The sequence below is a fragment of the Argiope bruennichi genome, chromosome 5 (genome assembly GCF_947563725.1).
Source record: "Argiope bruennichi chromosome 5, qqArgBrue1.1, whole genome shotgun sequence".
Lineage (NCBI taxonomy): Eukaryota > Metazoa > Arthropoda > Arachnida > Araneae > Araneidae > Argiope > Argiope bruennichi.
The window spans coordinates 64,649,913-64,672,431 of record NC_079155.1 but is presented as its reverse complement, the minus strand read 5'-3'; the positions used below and the strand labels follow the sequence as shown (position 1 = coordinate 64,672,431).

At 27.1% G+C, this 22,519-nt stretch overlaps 1 protein-coding gene across 7 annotated transcripts in view; it reads left to right on the top strand.

Moving 5' to 3' along the window:
* The window catches only part of LOC129969712 (kinesin-related protein 4-like), a 67,901-nt gene that overhangs the window by 34,090 nt on the left and 11,292 nt on the right, over positions 1 to 22,519 (top strand). For 6 of the 7 annotated variants that reach the window (XR_008784554.1, XR_008784553.1, XM_056084410.1 and 3 more), the window contains 23 exons: positions 378 to 458; positions 1,845 to 1,925; positions 5,651 to 5,719; positions 5,866 to 5,946; positions 6,141 to 6,221; positions 7,063 to 7,143; positions 7,290 to 7,370; positions 7,519 to 7,599; positions 7,759 to 7,839; positions 8,518 to 8,598; positions 8,903 to 8,983; positions 11,669 to 11,749; positions 11,894 to 11,974; positions 13,186 to 13,254; positions 13,401 to 13,481; positions 13,668 to 13,760; positions 15,287 to 15,367; positions 15,512 to 15,589; positions 15,951 to 16,028; positions 16,172 to 16,279; positions 16,408 to 16,488; positions 17,339 to 17,419; positions 20,403 to 20,588. Coding sequence is in view for 5 of the 7 variants with exons in the window: in XM_056084410.1 (XP_055940385.1) it covers positions 378 to 458; positions 1,845 to 1,925; positions 5,651 to 5,719; positions 5,866 to 5,946; positions 6,141 to 6,221; positions 7,063 to 7,143; positions 7,290 to 7,370; positions 7,519 to 7,599; positions 7,759 to 7,839; positions 8,518 to 8,598; positions 8,903 to 8,983; positions 11,669 to 11,749; positions 11,894 to 11,974; positions 13,186 to 13,254; positions 13,401 to 13,481; positions 13,668 to 13,760; positions 15,287 to 15,367; positions 15,512 to 15,589; positions 15,951 to 16,028; positions 16,172 to 16,279; positions 16,408 to 16,488; positions 17,339 to 17,419; positions 20,403 to 20,588 (1,977 nt within the window). In the remaining 2 variants the exon portion in view is untranslated. The remainder of the gene's footprint in view (positions 1 to 377; positions 459 to 1,844; positions 1,926 to 5,650; positions 5,720 to 5,865; positions 5,947 to 6,140; positions 6,222 to 7,062; positions 7,144 to 7,289; positions 7,371 to 7,518; positions 7,600 to 7,758; positions 7,840 to 8,517; positions 8,599 to 8,902; positions 8,984 to 11,668; positions 11,750 to 11,893; positions 11,975 to 13,185; positions 13,255 to 13,400; positions 13,482 to 13,667; positions 13,761 to 15,286; positions 15,368 to 15,511; positions 15,590 to 15,950; positions 16,029 to 16,171; positions 16,280 to 16,407; positions 16,489 to 17,338; positions 17,420 to 20,402; positions 20,589 to 22,519) is intronic. The other variant, XM_056084412.1, reaches the window with a different exon arrangement.

Here is a 22,519-nt window from a genome sequence, read left to right as displayed (position 1 = left end):
ATGGATATAATTTTTCGAATAAAAAAAAGATTGCAAATATAAGTCTTTTTTTTTTCAGATAAAAAAACTGCACTGCTCGATGCTGAACGTAATATATTAGTGCTTCTAGCTAAAAACTCATATGTTTGTAATTGAATTGACTTAAAACTAATACAGAAATGATTTACCTTCTTGTTTTGTTAATTTATATATCTTTCTGTCATTTTTAATAATATTTACACTTCTAAGTGCACAAAAGTTGAATGATAATTGAATGTGTTCATCAGATGAACACTATAAGATTGCATTAAAAAATTTGTTATACCTTTAAAGAATTTTTAAATTAGAATAAAACGGTATTTTGTGATTTTATATTTCTGAGATTTATGATTTTTCAGAAGAGACGGATACGCTGCCTTATGATGAACCTAAAAGAATGAGGACTTTTGTCATACCGGATTTGTACCCTTGTTCGGAAGGTAAAGAAAAATAAATGATATCAATGTGTTTAACAATAAAATATAATATTTTTATATTATTAGGTATTTGCAATATATATTGACTACTGAAAAAATTTACATTATCAAAGTTAATTTGCCATATCATTAGAGTGTTTTTTACGCCATTATTTTGTTATATTGCATCATCAAAAAAAATCATCATTATTATCATTTATCATCAACTTAATTGCAATCTCTCTCTAGTTATTTATAATCAACGAATAATTAATCACTTGAAAGAATTTGATGAATAACAAACATCTAAATAACAATTTTCACTTCATCGTTTAATAAATAATACTTTTTTTATTTTTATTTTAAGCAATGTTTTCTTCATGTTCAATTGAAGTTTTTGCTAAAATATAATAACAATGTAACCCAAACAATGTAAAAAATTCAATGTCGCTCAAAGGAGTAATAACATAAACGGAGATGGTCACAGCAATAATTTTTAAATCATTCAAATCACAAAATGAGTTTTAAAATCATTATAACATTAAAATCGTTTTCATATATTTAAAAATGAATAATAAGAAAATTATCCTTTAAGCACATTAAAATAAATAAATAAAAATCGGCTCATTTTAAAGATGATTACAAGATTGAATAGCTTGCACATATATAATTCCCTGAAAATTAATTTCGCAATTAAATTCTGTTGGATTCCTGGGAATATTGGAATTTGGGGAATTGGAAAAAACTTTCAAGCAGTAAAAATCTCAAGCCTGATGAAAGAAAATATTGTTCCATTATATGATGAATTACAAGCAATAAAAGTAATTCAAAATAAACTTTGTGGAAAAAGCTATCTACGAATAAGCTATTTCAAATACAGCTATCAGTCAAAGGTTTCAAAAGTAAAACTCTAATCGGAAAGAACGATATCATTATCACGAGACTTCTATTAGGCCACACCTATTTAACCCCAAAACATCTTTTGCACTCTGATGATGCACTACTTTGTAATAAAGACAGTTGTGTTTTAACGATTAAGCATATTCTGTGTGAATGCCAAGACTTTAGTTCACGACAAGTTCATTTCGGCGCGACTGTTTTTAGCTTAAATGACATTTTAGGTCATAACCTCATTCAAATATTTTTGCCTTTTTCAAAGATATTAAAGTTTGCATCAGATTTAATTGTATATTTTTTTTAAGAATTTAAATTTTAACTCGAAAACCATGTCTAAGAAATTGTTGGCGCAGAATGGCCAAATCTGATCTTTGTGCCATAAAGCCAAACCAAAAATAATAATATCATGTATAAAATAATAATATTATGTCTTATTAGTCTGTCAGATTAAATATTTAATTGAGACTGAAATAACAATTTATGAAAAGATGCAGAATATTTTTGTTTTTTTAGAAACTGATCCGATTCCAGTGAAGGAATCCGATAAAGAAAAAGACGAAAGAAATAATTTGACTGAGAAGACTTCTTTTGATGGTAAGAATCAAAATAATTAATAAACAGAATATATATCCTTACGTCCAAAACTTAAGTTACAAGCATTTATTTTGAAATGATTCAAAATCTCTGTCTAATATTTTGAAGTTTGAAGAGCAATGAAATTTAAAGAAGGGTGATATGCATTATATTAAATGTTTTTAAACGTTTTAAAAATAATGATTTCAGGTAAGAGTAAAAATAGCCGCTTTTCATAATTTGAATAGAAACGTGATTCGAAACAAAAGATTCTTACGATTGACTTATTACAATATCACTTATTGGAGTAGTTTAAACAATGAATTACAACGGAGAGACATCTGAAGACTTGTTGATGAAATTCTCAAGCGGACGTTAGTTGTTGTTAGAAGTACTAGTTTATACAGTTAATTTGAGACAACAGCCATTTCCACCACTGAGACTTTTCAAGGAATCCCAAGAGCTCTGTCATATGTAAAGGGCGGATAAATGACATTAATAAATAATATAACAGTACGACAGAAAGCGAAAGGCTGGAGAACTCTTTTGGGATTCCGTTGCTGCGACTGGAACAATAATGTCTAAAAAACAGTGAAAGACCCATAACTCATTTTCTATATATCCAGAAACGTGTGTTTTTATAGAGAATATTGAGACCATGTTATTTCCAACATTCACAAATGATTAACAATATTAAAAGTCATTCCTTCATTGGGGAAAGAACAAGACAGAGAGTGTAGTCTGGTATCTTTCCTCTTCCTTGTTAAGAGAATTCTGCCATTTCGTTATGGGCGAAATCCTGGACGCACATTTTTACCGAAAATTATAATTGAGATATAATTCTCTATATATCTTCTGATTTCAGTCTTTTTTTTATCTTTCTCAATTTGTGCTATAATTTACTAAATTCTTGTTGTTTTTCTCGTTGTTTCCTTTGAGATAACTAATACTTATAATGATTTTAGTTGCAATTACTTTCAACACTTAATTTTGTGAGAAATTGTTATTCATTTACTTTAATTCATACTAGACATCATTTTAATTTTATGTTCTGCGGTTTCTTCTTGAACAATTTTCAGTCTAGCAGTTCCTCATTTGAAGTTTATCTTTCTTTCTATTTTTGGATTTTCAAATAGAATCTAGGAAATGCTTATTTTACATTTCCATTTTTTGTTTAATTTTCTTTCATGGCAGATGTTTTATATTTTCCATAAGTGTTTTCAAATATTTTCTACGCACTGTCACTTTGATGGCAGCGTGCTCTAATTAACAATCGATTCATTTTTTTAGATCCGAATTAGGATACTCAGTATTACAAGTTTGACAGTAGCTTGGTCTAGTTCTTAACTTATTGATTTTTCTCTTTCTAAAGGGAGAAAGGGCTTTGTAACTTTGATAGTTGCCCTGATCCACAATCTTTTACTCTTTACAGCTGAAGGCGCGCTGAAGCCGTATACATTTCCTACGCAGCTTTTATATTCTCTCTTATACATAGTTACTCGTAATCAAAAAATCTTAAATTATTTCTGTAACTATCTTGTTAATGCATTTCTTGCTCAATTTGGCATTTAGATTATTTTATAAACATTGACCTAAATATATGAAGCAAAATTCTCTATAAATTTTGCTTCGTATTTTTGGTCAGATGCCACAATTTCAACTTTTTGAACCTTTAGCTGCATCTGAGATGATATTTCATGATAATAAAATAATTATTTTCTGATTTTTTTATCTAATTCTATTACTTTTTATCGATCTACAATTATTTTAAATCATATGTTAGACTTCTTGTGATAAAGCAAGGATTTAATTTATCTGTGATAAAATCTAAATTTTTATCCTATTTCTTAGGCTTATCAATTTAACCTGAAAGAATCGTATTTTTGAAATGTGTCAAATGTGAATACGATAACTCTGCATTAAATCTAAAAATTAAAATCATATATAATTCCTCACCAGAAAGTAATTCGAATCAAAAAAATTGATAAGAAGTTTTCACCTAAATACTTCAAATAGATTGACAAATTCATATTTAACTATGCAAATTCATATTAATCGTTGATTCTTAAAATGCTTCTTTGCTGAGTTGAAAACGTCAATGCCTGATCCAGGTCCGTCTATTTCTGCGCATATTCTATATTAGAAGATGTAATGGGTGAAATTATTTAGTTATATGTTATGATGGCAATTCTGACAATCTGGTTCTGATTTTGAACAGCAGTGACATCACCAGAAATAGTAAACTTATTTCTAGTCACATAGCCTATTTCTGGTAAGCTTTAAAATAGCTTAAGTAAGCAATTACTTAAAAAACATCGCAATTGTAAAGGTTTCCAATGCCTTGTGATTTTTTGTGGTATTATCAGGATAGTCGAATCTTATGCTTTCATTTAATTTATTAGTATTGTGTACTTGAACTTATTCTAATCAAAATTAAGAAATGTTTATTTCTTAGAGCACTATTCTTAGATTTTTTCAGGCTTTAAATATTCGTTTATAGATTTATGCAGTCGAATCTTTTTTGCATTTGGCTGACTGATTCACGAATTAATAGCTCTGGCAAACTTTTTATTAGGATATTTTTATTGTTAAAAAATTAATAATACTTAGCATATTGTTATAAATTATTATTTAATTTTGTATACATTATTCACTTAATCCAATTCTCTTGATATCTGGTAGAAATATCTCACTTTGGAATTCAGAAAATAGGAAGGAAAACAAAATTTCCATTACCCGAGGGCTCCTGTTAGTCTTAATTCAGCCATAAACAAAAATAGAGGAAACTTAATTTTGCTACATCGTGATGTCACAAAATTATGGATGACAGAAGACGCAAAGTATGATCAGAAGTTGGTGATCAGTGTACTTACAAGGAACAGTTTCACCAAGTATTCTAGAGAGGCACATTTCTCCGCCTGAGTCTAGAGATCATAACTTGAAAGGTGAAGGAGTTTTGCAATGTGAAAATTTTGAGTATTATGGTTCAGCCACTGTTATTGGACCACTGAAACGAGCCAACACTCGGACGGTGGATCCCTCTAGGCGACCATGTCGTCTTTTTGGGGATATTTTGCATTCGAAGGACCTGACAACTAAATTTTAATTCCCCAATTGAATACTAATTCGTGTTGATTAAATCTATATTCAAGTGGTAATGAGTAACAGTGGTAGCCTTGTGGCAGAACCATGGATTCGTGACTGGAGGACTGCAGATTTGAGTTGAGATTCCACGGAAAATCCGTTGCATATAACTGACTGTTGGATGTTAAATCTGTCAGTGGTAAATGCTGGATGATATTATGTGGATGTTTGTGATGCATGTATGCCCTCTGAAGTCGTGATGATCATCAGATCAGTATTCAAAATTGCATGCTCCAACTTCAAACAACTCTAAAGTAGCGTCAAAAGCAGGGTATTCATCAATTAAACTTAATTCAGGGATTCATCGGTAACCAGTTTAAGATTGTTCTTAAATTTTTGTCTTGAGTTATCTCCTAAACTTAGAATACAAACTGATTTAGAATAAGCGATAAAAGATTTGAGTACATACCTAAATTATTTTTGTAGATTACAATATTATTTATTCATTAATTAAAAATTTAAAATTGCATTCATGCTTTTGTTTTTATTGGGATAATATACTTTCGTATATAAAAAGGTTTAATCTGATTTCTAATTTACATTGTAAGCAAATAAATTTTACTCAATGTGTATACAGCTTGAAATTCTTTTTCTTCTTTCAGATAAAACATTAACCGAAAGTGCTGTAAAAAAGGAAGAAATAGAAGATAATTTTGCAGATAATGAAATAGGTAAGTATTATGCTTCAGATAAAAAGTATTTTAATCTCAAATATGTTTCTTTAATGTTCAAAGGGAACAAGTGTATTCTGAAAACAATTATGGAAAAGTGAGTAAAGCTAGTGTATAGAATAAATATTCTTTCAACTATCTTTCAGCAAAAGAATTGTTGGGGAAAGAGGAAAGAACAGCACAAAATAATGAAATTGAAGTAATTACTTTAGAAGACGATGATGGAGGTAAGAATTATGTTTAAAAAATAAATATTTAAATTTTAAACGAGTTTTTTAATATTTAAAAAAACAATTGAAAACGTTTACGGCAAAAAGTCAATAATGCTATTTTAAATGTTGTACCGACTTTTAATTTTTGTTATTACCGACAAATTATTTGATTAATTATTTAATTTTTTTTATTACCTACTTTTTTTCAGAAAAATGTTTATTCGAGAAAAATGAAAACTGTGTGAAAGATGAAAAAATGGAAGAAGCATTTCTCGTAGATGATGAAAAAGGTTAGAATTATGTTTCAACAAATAAATAAGTAGGGAAGATAGGGAATAATAACACCCATTTTATACAGTGGTTTGTAAAACGTTTGTTCCGGATTTCCATTAAACAGGTTTCCTAATATAATTCTGCCACAGTTTTTTTTTTTTTTTTTTTTTTTTTTTGCCAACCTTTGAGCCAGGATATGATAAACAAGCTATCACGGTCCAGATTCTGATGAATAATATATTCAGTGGTTTTACAGAATGTTGGTACAAAACGTATAGAGAAGGAAACAATCTATCTACAATCCATCGTTAACTACAGTTTTGATGCAGATTGACTTTTATGTTGATTGTTGAATAATTTTTAAATTACTGCAAACTCTTGATATAAATCATTGCCATTGAGCTAAGTAGTAATAAATATCAAATATCTTATGCAACTTTAATTAATAAAAGGATACTGTAGAAAAATATTTATTTTTATTTTTATTTTTACAGCTTTTCCACATCTGTTACAATTTGCCTCATAGCCGGCCCAAGTTTCCAGTTGCTGAAAAGCATTGAAAAAATATTTCTACAGTTAAAATCTACAAAACTATTTAATATTTTTGATACATTTATAAATGTAAAGTTAAGCTATAAAAAGTAGTTATAATCATGGAATTTCAAATACTTTTAAAATTATAACCATTTTTCCGAAAATTGTTACACCTAGCCCCCCTCCGCTCCTATTTTGCACTAATTTAATTCACCGAAACTTTTTTTTTCTAGTTCAAAAAAGAACAAGTATATTGTAAAAACATTCATAGAAAAATGAAAAATATAAATGTTTGCAATAAATGTTGCATAAATTTTTTTCCAGAAAAAAATTTAACCGGGATAGGAAAAACTACTGTAAAATGCGAAGAAATTGAAATATTTCTTATAAAAGATATTGATAAAGGTAAGAGCTACATATTTATATATAATAATTACTTAATCATAAATAATGTTTTTTTAATATTTAGAAGATACAATTGAAAGCATTTATGAAATAGCGTATGAAATTGCTACTTTGAAAGTATATGTTATATTACTTTTTTTTTTCAGAAAAACGTTTTTCCGACAAAAATAAAAGTATTGTAAAGAACGAAAAAACAGAAGAGGATAACCCAGTTGATAATGAAAAAGGTAAGAATTATAATTCAAATAATAAGTGCTTTAATTTCGTAAAAAAAAAAAAATGATATGGTGTTAGAAAAAGTAGGATCAGTGATTGCTACTTTGAAAAAATTGCTACTTTGAAAGTATATGTTATATTACTTTTTTTTTTTTTTAGAAAAACGTTTTTCCGACAAAAATAAAAGTATTGTAAAGAACGAAAAAACAGAAGAGGATAACCCAGTTGATAATGAAAAAGGTAAGAATTATAATTCAAATAATAAGTGCTTTAATTTCGTAAAAAAAAATTGATATGGTGTTAGAAAAAGTAGGATCAGTGATTGCTACTTTGAAAAAATTGCTACTTTGAAAAAATTGCTACTTTGAAGGTATATGTTATATTACTTTTTTTTTTTAGAAAAACGTTTTTCCGACAAAAATAAAAGTATTGTAAAGAACGAAAAAACAGAAGAGGATAACCCAGTTGATAATGAAAAAGGTAAGAATTATAATTCAAATAATAAGTGCTTTAATTTCGTAAAAAAAAAATTGATATGGTGTTAGAAAAAGTAGGATCAGTGAAGGTAGTTAAGAAAAGAATAACTAAGAGCAGTGATTGCAATAACATTGTTGAAGAAATATCGAACTAAAAAAATCATGGTTTTTCTTTAAGTTACCTTCAAGAAAAAGATGAACACTTTTCTGCTTGTTGTGGTGAATTTCTTAAATGTTTGTTCATTTTTAGTTTCAGTCCTCTTCAAAACAAATAAAACCAAAACTTCTCTAAGTATTATTATTCATGCCCAACATTAGTTATTTGTAAAGTATGTTGCGTATTTAAGTATTTTTGGATCTCTGAGATATAGCGGTTACGAACACAATTCATTTTCATTTTTGGAGTTTCTTCTCAGAATCAGAAGAGTGTTTTGAGCTATACCTTATTATTTTCATCGTGGTGTAAATAGGAGCAAACTTTTAATGTAATAAAAAAAATCTGTATTTTTTATACACTTTTGATAATTATTATGTGATAGGAAGTGATATTTAGTTTAGTCCTAATTCTAAAGAATATTTTTTTAATGTTCAAAAGAAACAATTGAAATCATTTATGAAAAACCGAATGAAATTGTCACTTTCAGAACAAATGTTATATTGCTTTTTTTTTTCTTTTTTTCAGAAAAACGTTTATCCGACAAAGGCGAAAGTATTATAAAGAAAGAAAAAACAGAAGAAAATTACCTAGTTGGTGATGGAAAAGGTAATAATTATAATTCTAGGAACAATTTTTAATAGGATGTTGGAACAAGTAGAATCTGCAGAGATATTCAGAAAAGAGTAATTAAGAACAATGATTTCCAATACTTATTTCGCCTTTGTGAACTAAAAAATATGTTCCTTCTTTAAGTACCCTACAGGAAATGATATTAAGTGATATTAAGTTCAGTTCTATTGCTATAGAATATTTTTTAATTTTCAGAAGAAACGGTTGAAAGCATATTTTTCAAATATGCTTTCAACCGTGCAATTTTAAAAGCGAATGTCATATTGCTTTTTTTTTTCAGAAAAACGTTTATCCGATAAAGTTGAAAATATTGCAAAGAATGAAGAAATGGACGACAATTACGCAGTTGTTGATGAAAAAGGTAAGAATTATAATTCAAATAATAGGTACTTTAATTTCAAGGAATAATTTTTAATGTGAGGTTGGAATAAGTAGGGTTAGTGAAGATATGTGGGACGGGAGTAATTAAGAACAGTGATTGCAATAAGTATTGTTTAAGCCTTAGCGAGCTAAAAAATATGTTCTTTATTTTTTATGTTACCCTACAGGTAAACGGTAAACACTATTCTGCATTTTACGGAGATTTTTTTAAATGTTCGTTTATTTTAGTTGAAACCGTGTTAAAAATAGATGAAACCAAAACTTCTCGAAGTGTCACTATTCCTGACGTACATTGGCTATTTTCGAAGTATGTTACATATTTATATATTTTTTGGATCTGAAGGATATAATGTTTATAAGTAAAATTTGATTTTCGTTTTTGCACTATCTTCTCATATTCAGGAGAGTCTTTTCAATAACCCCTGACAGACTTCATAATGGTTAATGAGGAGCAAATTTTTAATGTAACCAAAAATTTACATTTTTGATGCATTTATGATAATTATTATGTGATAAGAAATTATATTAAATTTAGAAACATGATAGTGCCCTGTTCCATTGATAATGCTTTTTATTTTAAGGTAAATTAGCAAATGATGTTTTTAAAGATTTTATCATGTGATCCACATATATACTTTACGCTTATTAAAGATAGTTATCAATAACGAATTGATGCTTATATGTCGAGTATATCGAGAAAACAAGAATATGGGCTTCAAGAAAGAAAAAAAAATTACTGAGAGAAAAATATGGCGGTAAAGTTTTTTTTTTTTTTTCCCCAAAAGGAAGTTGAAGTTTCGGAAATGGAGAAAGCAATATCTCAAACAGTCACACATGCACGCACGCACACGCACACACATTATTCACATTATTGATCCTTATTCTTTGGATTCAATCTTTGGAGGTTATTGAATATGATTGGTTTGAAGATCTAAAATTTGACTAAATCAAATTATTTTGAGTAAAAGAAATTTGGATAATAATAATTTGCATTGCTGAGAGATAAAAGTTATTATACTACCAGATCCTATAGCTGAGTAAACCTTTTCAGGCAGAATAAACATCAGAGAGCAATTAGTTTAGTTGGAGATTGAACGTTCTAATTGAATTGGAAGCCCTATTTTATCGATTAAACAGAATTTTAAGTTGAATCTCAAAATGTCCAGCCATTTTTACTTTGATAAATGATAACTTTCCAACTTTTTATGACAAAATTGGAGATAGAATGATTGCAAATGAGTCCAAACTTATATAATAAATAATTATGATTGTTTGTATACCATATTCTGTAAAATGATTTAGATTTTTGTTGATAGAAACAAAAATACAGAGGCATTTTCTAAATAGTTATAAAATAAAATCTGAAGCATTAAGTAATATTATTTAATTATTACAAATATATTTTCTTCAAATCAATTCATTACTGTAATAAGGAGCTAAAATACTTGTTCCGTTTAATCCATTTTTCTAGGGTAATTGGGAAAATACCCGGTAGTTATGAATTTTGCTGTAACTAAGATTGGTTAATTAATAAATTTGAATTTGAAAAAAGACATCATTTAATAAAAGCTCCGAACGTGATTATGCGCTCGTATAAACCATAAACTCATTTCCCTTCTTATGCATTTATTTTAAATCGGAGAAAATGACAAAATCTGCAAAAATAATTTCCAATTACAACTTATCTTTAGAAAACTATGAATATTAATGAAATTTTACTTAGAAAATATTTATGGAAAAAGGATTAACGTTAGTGAATGGATTAAATGTTATCTAAATTGTTTTTTTCCAGAAAAAAAATTGCTCGAAATAGCGGAAAATACTGACAAAAAGATAGAAATAAACGTCATTTTTCTAGATGATGATATAAGTAGCACTTATACTTCAAATAAGGAATATTTTAATTAAAAAAATATTTTTAAATATTCAGAAATGATTATTGAAAAAATTAAAGAAAGAATGGTACTGTTTTAAAATTAAATGTTATATTGATTTTTTCATAATAATGTTTATCCAAAAAAAAAGTATTATAAAAAAAACGAAAAAAGGAGGATAATTTTCTAGTAAATGAAGGAAAAGTTTAATAGTTTTGTTTCAAATAATAAGTACTTTAAATTCTGGGAATACTTTTCTTTGTGGTCAAAGGAAACAAATATACTTTGAAAACAATTATGGAAAAGTGAGTAATATGTATGAAATAAATATTACCTCAAATTTTCTTCTAGAAGAAAAATTATTCAAGAAAGAAAAAATTATTGTAAAAAACGGAGAAATTGAAATCATTCACCTGACATAATTGACCTGATAAGTATTTTAATTTCAAAGAATATTTTTTACAGTAATAGAAAATATTTACATCCAGTAGCAATAGTTGAAGCTGTTTATTACAAAGTGAATGATGCCATTTTAAATGTTATGTGAAAAAAATAGTTTTCCATAAATCGTTTATCCAAAAGTTGAAATAATAGCTTAAAACAATAAATAATATATAAATTGATGGTAAATATTCTAATTGATGATAAAAAAAAATTTTAATATTTGAAATAATAAGTATTATAATTTCGAAGAATAATTTTTATTGTTTAGTAGGAACAGATATGTTCTATTTATGAAAATGTGAATAACAGTGGTTTATCGAATAAATGATACCTGAACTTTTTTTCAGGAAAGAAATTGCCTGAAAAAGACGAAAATACTGTAAAAGTCAAAGAAATTGAAGTCATTTTTCTCGAAGATGGAGAAAAAGGTTGGAATTCTACTTCAAATAATGAGTATTTTGATTTTCAATAATATAAATTTAATATTCAGAAAGAAGGATGGGAAATATTTAAGAAAAACAAGTAATATTTTACCTAACGATTAAATGTTATATTGTTCTTTTTTAATTTAGAAAAATGTTCATCCGATAAAGAAGAAAGTATTGTAAAGTACGAAAAATCGGACAAAAATTACCCAGTTGATGACGAAGAAGGTAAGAAGTATGATTCAAATAATAAGTACTTTAATTTCAAGGAATAATTTTTTAATGTGATATTGGAACAAGTAGGATTAGTGAAGATAGTTTTAAATGAAAATTAAGAGCAGTGATTGCAATAGGTATTGTTAAAGCCTTAGCATGCTAAAAAATAAGTTCTTTCTTTAAGTTACCCGTTAAGTTAAGGAAAACGATAAATACTTTTTTTGCTTTTTAAGGTGAATATTTTAAATGTTTGTTTTAGTTGAAACCGTGTTAAATATAAATGAAACCAAAACTTTCCTAAATGTCATTATTCATGACGTGCATTGGTTATTTTCGATGTATATTACATATTTATATAGTTTTTGGATCTGCAGAATATAATGTTTATAAGTAAAATTTAATTTTCGTTATTACACTTTCTCACGAATGTTTTCTCAGTTACACTGGCAATTTTCATGATATTGTAATGAGGAGCAAACTTTTTATATAATAAAAACCTATACTTTTAATGCATTTTGATTATTATTATATGATAGGCAGTGGTATCAAATCGATAAACATGATAATGTCCTGTCCCATCAATAATGCTTTTCATTTATAGCAAATTAGTAACTGATTTGCTATTTTTACCTTGCGATACTCATATATAACACTTTTCACATAATAAAGCTGATTATAAATAGTAAATTGATACTTATTGATGTCGAATATAGAAGAAAACAAGAGAAATGAGTTCAAGAAAGAAAAAAAAGTAGTTCTGAGTGAGGAATCTGAAACGTATGATTTAGATTTTTTTTTTTTTCAATAAGAAGCCAAATTTTTGAAAATAGGGAAAGCAACAACTAAAACAATTTGTGGATCATTTTTCAATATATATTCATAAATTATGTTGTACGTACCAGAATGACTGCTCATTATTCGTTTGTCTAAGGAAACGATTTAGTTGATGGACTCCTGGAGATGACTGATTGACTGGTTTGGAGTGACTGGTTTGAAGAGTATTAGTATGACTATATCAAATTTTTTTTTAGTGAATAATGGTAATTTGCGTTGCTGAGAGTTATATAAAAGCTGTATTACCAGATCATATCGCCGAGAAAAAAAAATTTCAAGAAAAATTAGTTTATTTTAGTAGCTAATCAGAATAAAATCGCATATTCAAATATCTATGAAAAGTGAGTGTTGATTGTTTATTGATTAAATAATATTTTTTCTTCTTTCAGATAAAACATTATCCGAAAGTGCCATAAAAAAGGAAGAAATAGAAGATAATTTTGCAGATGATGAAATAGGTAAGAATTATGCTTTAGATAAAAAGTATTTTAAATTCAAATATGTTTCTTTAAGGTTCAGAGGTAACAAGTGTATTCTGAACACAGTTATGGAAATGTGAGTAAAGCTAGTGTATAGAATAAATGTTCTTTCAACTATCTTTCAGCAAAAGAATCGTTGGAGAAAGAGGAAAGAACACCACAAAATAATGAAATTGAAGTAATTATTTTAGAAGACGATGAGGGAGGTAAGAATTATGCTTCAAAATTAATAGGTACTTTAATGCTAAAGAAATTTTTTTAATATTTAGAAAAACAATTGAAAATGTTTGTAATAAAAAGCGAATGATGCTATTTTAAATGTTGCACCAACTTTTAATATTTGTTTTTACCAACAAATTATTTGATTAATTATTTAATTTTATTTATTACAGACTTTTTTCCAGAAAAAGATTTATCCAAGAATGTTGAAAGCAGTGTAAAAGATGAAAAAATGGAAGAAACATTAACTGTAGATCATGAAAAAGGTTAGAATTATGTTTCAACAAATAAATAAGGTGGGGAAGTAGGGAATAATTATACCCGTGTTACACAGTCGTGTCTAAAACTTTTGTTCGGAATTTCATTAATTATGTTTCTTAACATAATTCTTCTATCGTTTTTTTTTCTTTCTTTTTTGTTTAACAAGTTATCACGGTCCACGTTTCTGATGACGAATATATTCAATGCTTTTGGAAAATTATGTACAGCAGGAAATAATCTATCATTGACAATTTATCGTTAACTGTAATTCTGATGCAGACTGACTTTTATGTTGATAAACGAACAATTTTTATATTACTGTTAACCTCTTGATGTCGAGTATAGAAGGGAAAAAAAAGAGAGAATTGACATCAAGAAAGAAAAAAAAAGTGGTGCTAAGAGAGGAATCAAACTTTTGATTCTGACTTTTTTTTCAATAGCATTAATTTTACTGCATCAAAATTTATTTAAATAATTAAGGACTTAAGCTTTGCTGACAGTTAGATAAAAGTTATAGAACCAGATCCAATTGCAGAGTAGATTTTTTTCAGACTGCAAAAATGTCAAAGAAAAATTAGTTTAATTAGTTAATTTGGAGACTGAATATTCTAATTGAAATGGTGGCTCTCTTTTTCTCCTCTACTAAATTAAACTGTTAATTTTTATTCTTTCTTAAATAAGTTTCTAAATCTTATATTTTTCCTTGTCGTGTATCAAAATATCTAACCATTTTTGCTTCTTTTAACATTAACTCTCCAACTTTCGTATCTTCTATCCTCATATGGCAATATTGAGGATAGAATGATTGCAAATGACTCCACACTGAATATAATAAATAACTATGACAGTTTATCTGCGATATCATATGAAATGATTTATATTTTTTGAAAGAAGCGAAAATACATTAGTTAGAGGTGTTAAGGAAATCGAAATAAAATAAAATCTTGGGCATTAAACAAAAGTATCTAATTATTGAAGACGTAGTTTCTTCAAATCAATTCATTACTGTATGGAGGAGCTAAAAACAGTGCTTCCCCTTACTCTAATATTTCTAAGGTAATTGAGAGCACACTCGTTGGTTGCTGTAACTAAGACCAGTTAATTAATAAATTAAATTTAAAAAAGGCATTGTTTAATAAACCTTCCAGAACGTTATTATGCACTCACATAAATTATAGACTTATTTTCCTTCTCATGTGATTATTTTAAACCGTGGAAAATAACAAAATCCTTTAAAAATAATTCCCAATTTATCCTTTACTATGAAAAAATGAATAATGCTACTGAATAGATTAAATGTTATTTGCACTGTTTTTCAAGAAACACATTTTTTTCACAGTACTTTCTGAAAATGTGAAAAAAGAAGAAATAAGCGGCATTTTTCTAAATGATGATATAGGTTTCAATTATGTTTCAAATGATGAGCATTTTAATTTAAAAAATATTTTTCGATATTCAGAAAAGATTACTGAAAGAATTAAAAAAATTGATGTTATTTTAAAATTTAATGTTATATTAATTTTTTTTTCAGAAAAATGCTTATCTAAAAAAGATAGAATTATTGTAAAGAACGAAATAAGGGAGGAGAATTTTCAAGTAAATGAAGAAAAAGGTAAGAATTTTGTTTCAAATAATAAATTTTTTAATCCTTGGGAATTTTTTATGTTGAGATATAACATGTATATTCTGAAAACAATTATCGAAATGTGAATTATGCTAGAGTATGAAATAAATGTTACCTCAATTTTTTTTGCAGAAAGAAAATTACCCGAGATAGGAGAAAGTTCTTTAAAAAATGAAGTTGAAATCATTTTTATGAAAGGAGATGAAAGAGGTAAGAGCAATATAATATTTTTATTTTAAAGTTTTTTTTTTTTTTAATATTCAAAAGAAAGAATTGAAAATGTTAATGAGAAAATGAGTGCTGCTATTTTAAGATTAAATGTTGTATGGACAGTTTTCCCAGAAAAATATTTACTTGAGAAAAGAGAAAGTATTGTAAAAGATGAAAATAAAGAGGAAGTTTCTATAGGAAGTAATGAAAAAGGTATTAATTATGTTCCAAATAATTAATAGTTTAATTTCAAGGTATACATTTTTAATATTCTGCAAGAATAAGTATACATTGAAAGTATTTATAATAAATTGAGTACTGGTTGGTTTAGGGCTTAAATGTTATCTTAAATCTTTTTTAGAAAAGAAATTTCCCGAAACAGGGGATACTGTAAACAATGGAGAATTCGAAATAATTCTTTTAGACGGTGATGAAACAGGTAAGAATTATTTTACAAATAATAATTGCTTCATTTTTTTTTTTGTAAATACCTTTTATTATTATCCAAATGGACGTATGAAAAAACTTTATTAAAAAAAGTAATGATGCTGTTTTTAGTAATTTTTATTTAAATTTTCCCAGATAAACATCCATCCGAAAAAGAGAAAAGTACTCCAAAAAATGGAGAATTGGAAGTAATTTATCTTAAAGACGACGGCATATTTCAAATAGTATATTATGCTTCGAAAAGTAAGCACTTTATTTTTAAGTATTATTGTTTTCGTATTCAGAAGGAATGTGCGTATTCTTAAAATATTTATGAAAAAATGATTGATGCTGTTTATAGGATTAAATGCTATCTGAATTATTTTTTCTAGAAAAACATTTATCTGAAAAAAAGAAAAGCACTTTAAGAAACGAAGGAATAGAGATGTTTTTTACAAGAGAGGATGACGAAGGTAAGAATTATACAGGAAATAATATGTACTATAATTATAAGGAATAATTTTTAATGTTCAAAAGAAAAAGTATCCTTTGAAAACATTTAAAAAGGAGCGGGGATAGGTTCTCTTGAACTTTCCCGCATACTCCTTATCAAAGATACTGCCAAGCCTACCTCCTCCCTATTTAAAAATTCTGGACGTCTTGGAAGTACATCAGAACAACCCACACGATCTTTTTTTTCTTTCTTTTTTTTTTTTTTTTTTTTTTTTGATTACCATTATAATATAGAAAAGCGAGTATACATTTGGGCGCCTTTTCGTTAACTGTCTGAAACCAAAATTTGTTGTAGAAAGACAATCCGTACCAAATTTCATTTGTCTAAGTCGTTGCGTAAAGTTGCTTGCTGGCGAATTCACAGACCCGTGGAAGAATTTGGTTCAAAATCTAATAGTGTTCTATACTTTAGAAATTTTGTATCTATTTCATTCATCTAGCTCTTTACTTTTTCAATTATTGTATTCTCTTGCATTTACTTGAATAGAAAAATAGACAAAATTTCCTAGATGAGTATTTTTCAAAATTTGATAAATTACGTGTAAAGACCACAAAGATCATTTTAATTATCATCCGCCCTTAAAGCAGTTTTAAATTGTGTTCACAGACAAACATAATGCGTTTTTCAGTCTCACAGAGGCCTCAAATGTGCAAAGTTGTCAAAGTGTCGTGAATAAATTTCTTTACGATTATAATACTTCTTTTTTGTGTGTTCGTACTTCTTTTACAAGAAAATAAAATGTACATCATATTGTTCTAAGGATTTAATGTTATCTGATTTTTTTTTTTTTTTTTTTTTTTTTTTTGCAGGGAAACATTTGCCCAATAAAGAGAAAAGTACAGTAAAAAATAAAGAGCTGGAAATAACACATCTTGAAGATGCTAAATTAAGTAAGCATCACTCTTAAAATAATAATACTTTAATTATTATAAATAAATAACTGTTAATTGAATAAAAATAATAATTGGCTTTCAATATTATATGCAAATATATTATCACATATATCTGCATTTTATGTCTGGAAACGAAATTTTTATATGTATATCGATCAAAGAAAAAAATTATTTCTAATGAAAATTCATTTTTTTATTTAAAAACTAACTTTGCAATTATCTGGATATTAGAAGATGCGAGTGATAATAGTAATCAGAAAAAAGTAATAGAGTTTCAATTATATTTTATTATTATTGTTACGACACGATCCTTTCTTTGCATTGTATTCACTAATTTCTTTAAGTCACAAGCATTGTAACTGTTTCATTGATTTTAATGTATGTCCCTGAAATACAGAACTTATAAATTAAAACAATTTTTAAATAAAGAGCACAAAATTACTGCGATATCATGTTTATCCAGGAATTTTTACTTGCGTCTTGTACACCCTTTTCTCTGAATTAAAACAACTGCAACTCAATATCTGACCACGATTATCTATCAAGATTTTATATTGATTCTATCTAATTTGTTATAAATGTAAGCGAACTTTATTAGAAAGGAGAAAAAATTATTACATTTATAACAATTGTAAAATGGAAATTTTAACAATATCTTGAGCACAAAAATACTGAATGCATGAACATGGCAATTAATGCATAAGATAAAAAAGTAATATAAATATAACATCGACAACAATGATGATAAGAAAATTTTAACAATACCTTAAGAATATAAGAATACAATAAGTGCCACTTAATGTGATTCCGGTTAATATTATCATTCGATTTATATTATCAAAATCCTTTGATCCCAAACTGATATATACATATGCAAACAAAAATATTCGGTCATTGTTAGATATTATAAAGTGAATTCGTTTTACATCATTTATGTTATCAGTCTTGAAATCGATAATTATAGATTTTTCTCTTTCGATCGTGGATTAATGAGGGATTTTGGAATTTCTCACTTCTCTTGTAAGGAAACATGAAGTTATTTTTACAATGTGGTGGGGATCCCATTCTTTTATTTGACTGCAGCTTTTTGGATTGGTTTATATGTTCAGCTAAGATCCATATCTGGCTTCAAATCGGGGCTGCAGTGGCCTGGTAGTAAGGTCTCGGCTTCGGAATCCGTTGATTTCAGGTTCGAGACCCGATTCCACCGAAGAACTGTCGTGTAAGTGGGTCAGGTGCACGCTAAATCCGTCCCGACCAAACGTCCTCCTGCTGGTGTGGTCTGGAGAAAGGGGAACCAGCTCAAGTGTCGTCCTCGTCATCTGGCCGTAGTTCAAAATTACGAGGGCCATCCTAAAAATAGCCTTGGTGTTGCTTTAAAAAGGGGATAATATAATCAAACTAAACTAAACTGGCTTCAAATCGGTTGAAGAGCTACAAACTACTGTCGCTTATGTTTCAATTACAATAATAAAGCAGGTTTAAAAAAAGAACGAATTTGAAAGATAAAAATTGAAGGTCTGAACAGGTATAGAAGTTTACTTAAAACTAACTGCATTTGGATTACTAAGCCACTCAGATTATTGACTTTTTAGACTGTTAAATGATTAGTATTGGATGTATTTCTTAAAAAGAACATTTCAGCTTTGATGTGATTGAAAAATATGAATTCAAGTGCATCAGTTTCCTGCAAATTAAAAATTATATTCATTATAAAATAAAATAGGAAGTGGAAATCCTATTACTGAGATGGTGATTGGTAAAAATACGTGGTTGAACGTTTGGATGAATGAGTTTGAATTCTAGCACGACATCTCTTTATGACGGATTGCTGAGAACTCTTTCTAATGAGGTTTTTCTTAGGTACCAAAAAAGGGTAAAAGAATAAGATGTCCCACAGTAGATAGAATCTCTGATTTTTTCGCTATTATAAAAGTTTCTGTCTGGAAGGTTAAAATGGTGAAAGAAAGAAGGAAACTTACCATACGACCTGGGATAAGCTAGATTTTGTCATAATCCAGGAGATTAGTTATAACTTAACTGTTGTGAGGACTTTATTTGTATTGTCCAAAATATTTTAAAAATTCCTTTAAAAAAATACTTCTTGTAGTTTTAAGCCCGGGTCGAGGCTTTAGAGCTTTCACTGAAACTTCTTTAGCCTCTCGAGTTCGATGGCCTTTTTGGCCATCAAACTCGACCATGTTATAACTATTTGTATGTATTTCGCTATAACCATTGCTATACCATTGATTTGCTATAACCATTTGTATATATTTCTATGAGGAAGAAATATTGTAATTTGTTTATAGATAACTAACTGTTCAGTCATATAGTTTTGAATAAACTCGTCATATTATTTTCGATACAGTTTGAAAGCCACAATCCTATAAAATAATTTGGAAGATGGTATCGTGAAAACAATTTATTCATTCAAAAGTTATAGATTCTACGTATTTTGAAAATTAAATTAAAAGGGGGATGAGTAAAAAAAATAAATTATTATCATCATTAATCAAAAATAAATTAATGAGGGGGATACTTAAGATTAAAAATCTTAAGTATTTTCTCTCCCCCGGTGAGAGAGAATACTTAAAAGAGAGAAAGAGAGAGAGAAAAAGCTAAATCGTTACAAATTTGATAGCGGAGAGAAGGAAAGATTGAATGTTCGATGGTATTATAACATTTTTTATAATAATATATTTATATTTTATGATTATATATTTTTAAGACTTCATTGTGCTCATTTTAACGGTAACATTTGAATTCTGCACTACAAAATATTTGGTGAACACTATTGATGCGAAGAACGTCTAGCTGATATGTAAAAACAAAATATTTTAACATAGTGATTGAATATAAATTTTGTTGTCAGTTGATTGTGATGCAAACAAAATGTTGTCAGCAAAACTATAATAATATTATTGAGTTATTTAAATGTACTTCTTTTAGAAAGCTTATTTTTTTTATTTCTATTACATAGAGATGATTAAAGAATTATTTGGACTTGAATTAAATCATGATGCTCCTAAAATAACCCCAAATGAAACAAAAGAGGAAGAAATAAAGAACAAAGGAAATGATAATTATCCTAGAATTGTCAAGTTTGACGAAAAAGCTTTAAAAATGTCAATACATATGAATCCTTCAGGAAAGAGAACTGCTGCAGGTAAGGTATTTCATTATTACTCAATAATCCTATCCATTATTTTCATGAGAACTCTTGTTTGATAGTGTAAATATTTCTCTATATAATTAAAGAATAAATAGTTTTACTGCTATTTATCAACATGACATTACTTTTAATAAGCTGATTTCTAATTAAGGCTTGATTTTCATATAGATAAACCCTAATTTTAGTTGAAATACTGCTTATACAAACTAATTGCTGAAGCCATCATCTATTATAACCCTAATGTATCAGCCTGATGCGCAAATAATTTGGGCAACACATATTGAAAAGCATTCAAAAGAAAATTATAACAAACAAAAGATACCAATATTTTTAATAGAATCAATCCATGTATGTTTTGTCATATTATGTGGCAAAAATTACTGCTCAAGACTATCATTTGAACAACCGTTATTGTTGGGCTTTTGATCATTATAAAGCGAAACAGAAAACCAACTATCATATGAAACCCATTTCTAAGTCTATCTATTATTAATTCTGAATTATGTAAAAAATAGAAAGTGAAAATTCTAATGAAAGTTTTTAAACATACATGATTCTTTTAGACATTAAGTTTTGCTTGATATACCGATGTATATATAATATGTATTTTTTTAGCTAAGACATAAAAATCAGAAGTAAAATAATTCATCATTTCTGTAAAACTAAATTGTATTATAAACTAAAAAAATTTTAATTAAACGCAAATAAAACACGTTATAAAAATATTAGAAATAATGAAAACCGTGAATTATTCTATTTAAACTGAAAATAGCTGTTAAATGAACAGACGATGCGAAAGATTATATTACCCAGTTAAATATAATAAGCAATTATTTCAATTAACAAAACAATAGTTCTGAATAATATAACTAACAACCATAAAATTTAATTTTTTTAATTTTCATGTGGTACGTTACAGTTGTTTAAGTCTAATTCAATTGCTTCACAATTTGTCTTCATTAGCTTATTATGCAAATTTAAGTAATTGAATATTCTCTTAGAAGAAGAAAACATTGCTAGATAAAAATAAATCGTGTAGATATGCGCATGTGTGTGTGTAAACAATATTTATAAAATCATTTTAGAAACAAAAGCTTCAAGGAACGAATTTGTTAAATGAATAAGTAAAGAAGTCATTTAATTTTAATAAATTCTAAAATCTTATAATGAAATAAAATTTCTCTCTCTATGTCTTTGTGTATGTTATATATGTACATGCGTATATTGGCTTTCTACAGGATAGGCCGCTGAACTTAAAGCTATTAAGTTATACATGCGTTGGAGGTTGGGAATGTATACCCCAAAATGATTCTTTAAAAGTTGAATTTCTTTTTAAATTAAAGAATTTTGGCATTTTCCTTAATAACTCTTGAAAATACATAGCACAAAAATTATATTTATCCCATGAAAAATTAAAAATTAAATTTTTTTATTCCAGTTTAGTTGCCACTCTATTTTTCTCTAATTAAATATTTAACGAAATAATACATTCTTAATTAATTTAAAAATCATCATTTTCATTATTTTTTGGTTATATATTCAAAAAATTATGAATGAATATATATATATATATATATATATATATATATATATATATATATATATATATATATATATATATTTCGTGGGGTTTTTTCATTTATTGTTGATAACCAAAATATGAAGATTTAGTTTATTTTCCTCGTTAAGTAATTTTTCTATAAAGGCATAAAAACTTCGATTTTTTAAAAAAAATTTCATTATTACAGGTAAGTATTAATTTCAAAACTAAGTAAAGACGTAAGCTTTCTATAGTTTGTTTATTTTAAACATCTTATTTTCTTTACAATAAAACTAGATTTATAAAATTATATCACTGCACTTAAAGCTAAAAATTTTGCTTTCTTATTGTATGGTATTGTAATTTTTATTGAATCACAATTGAC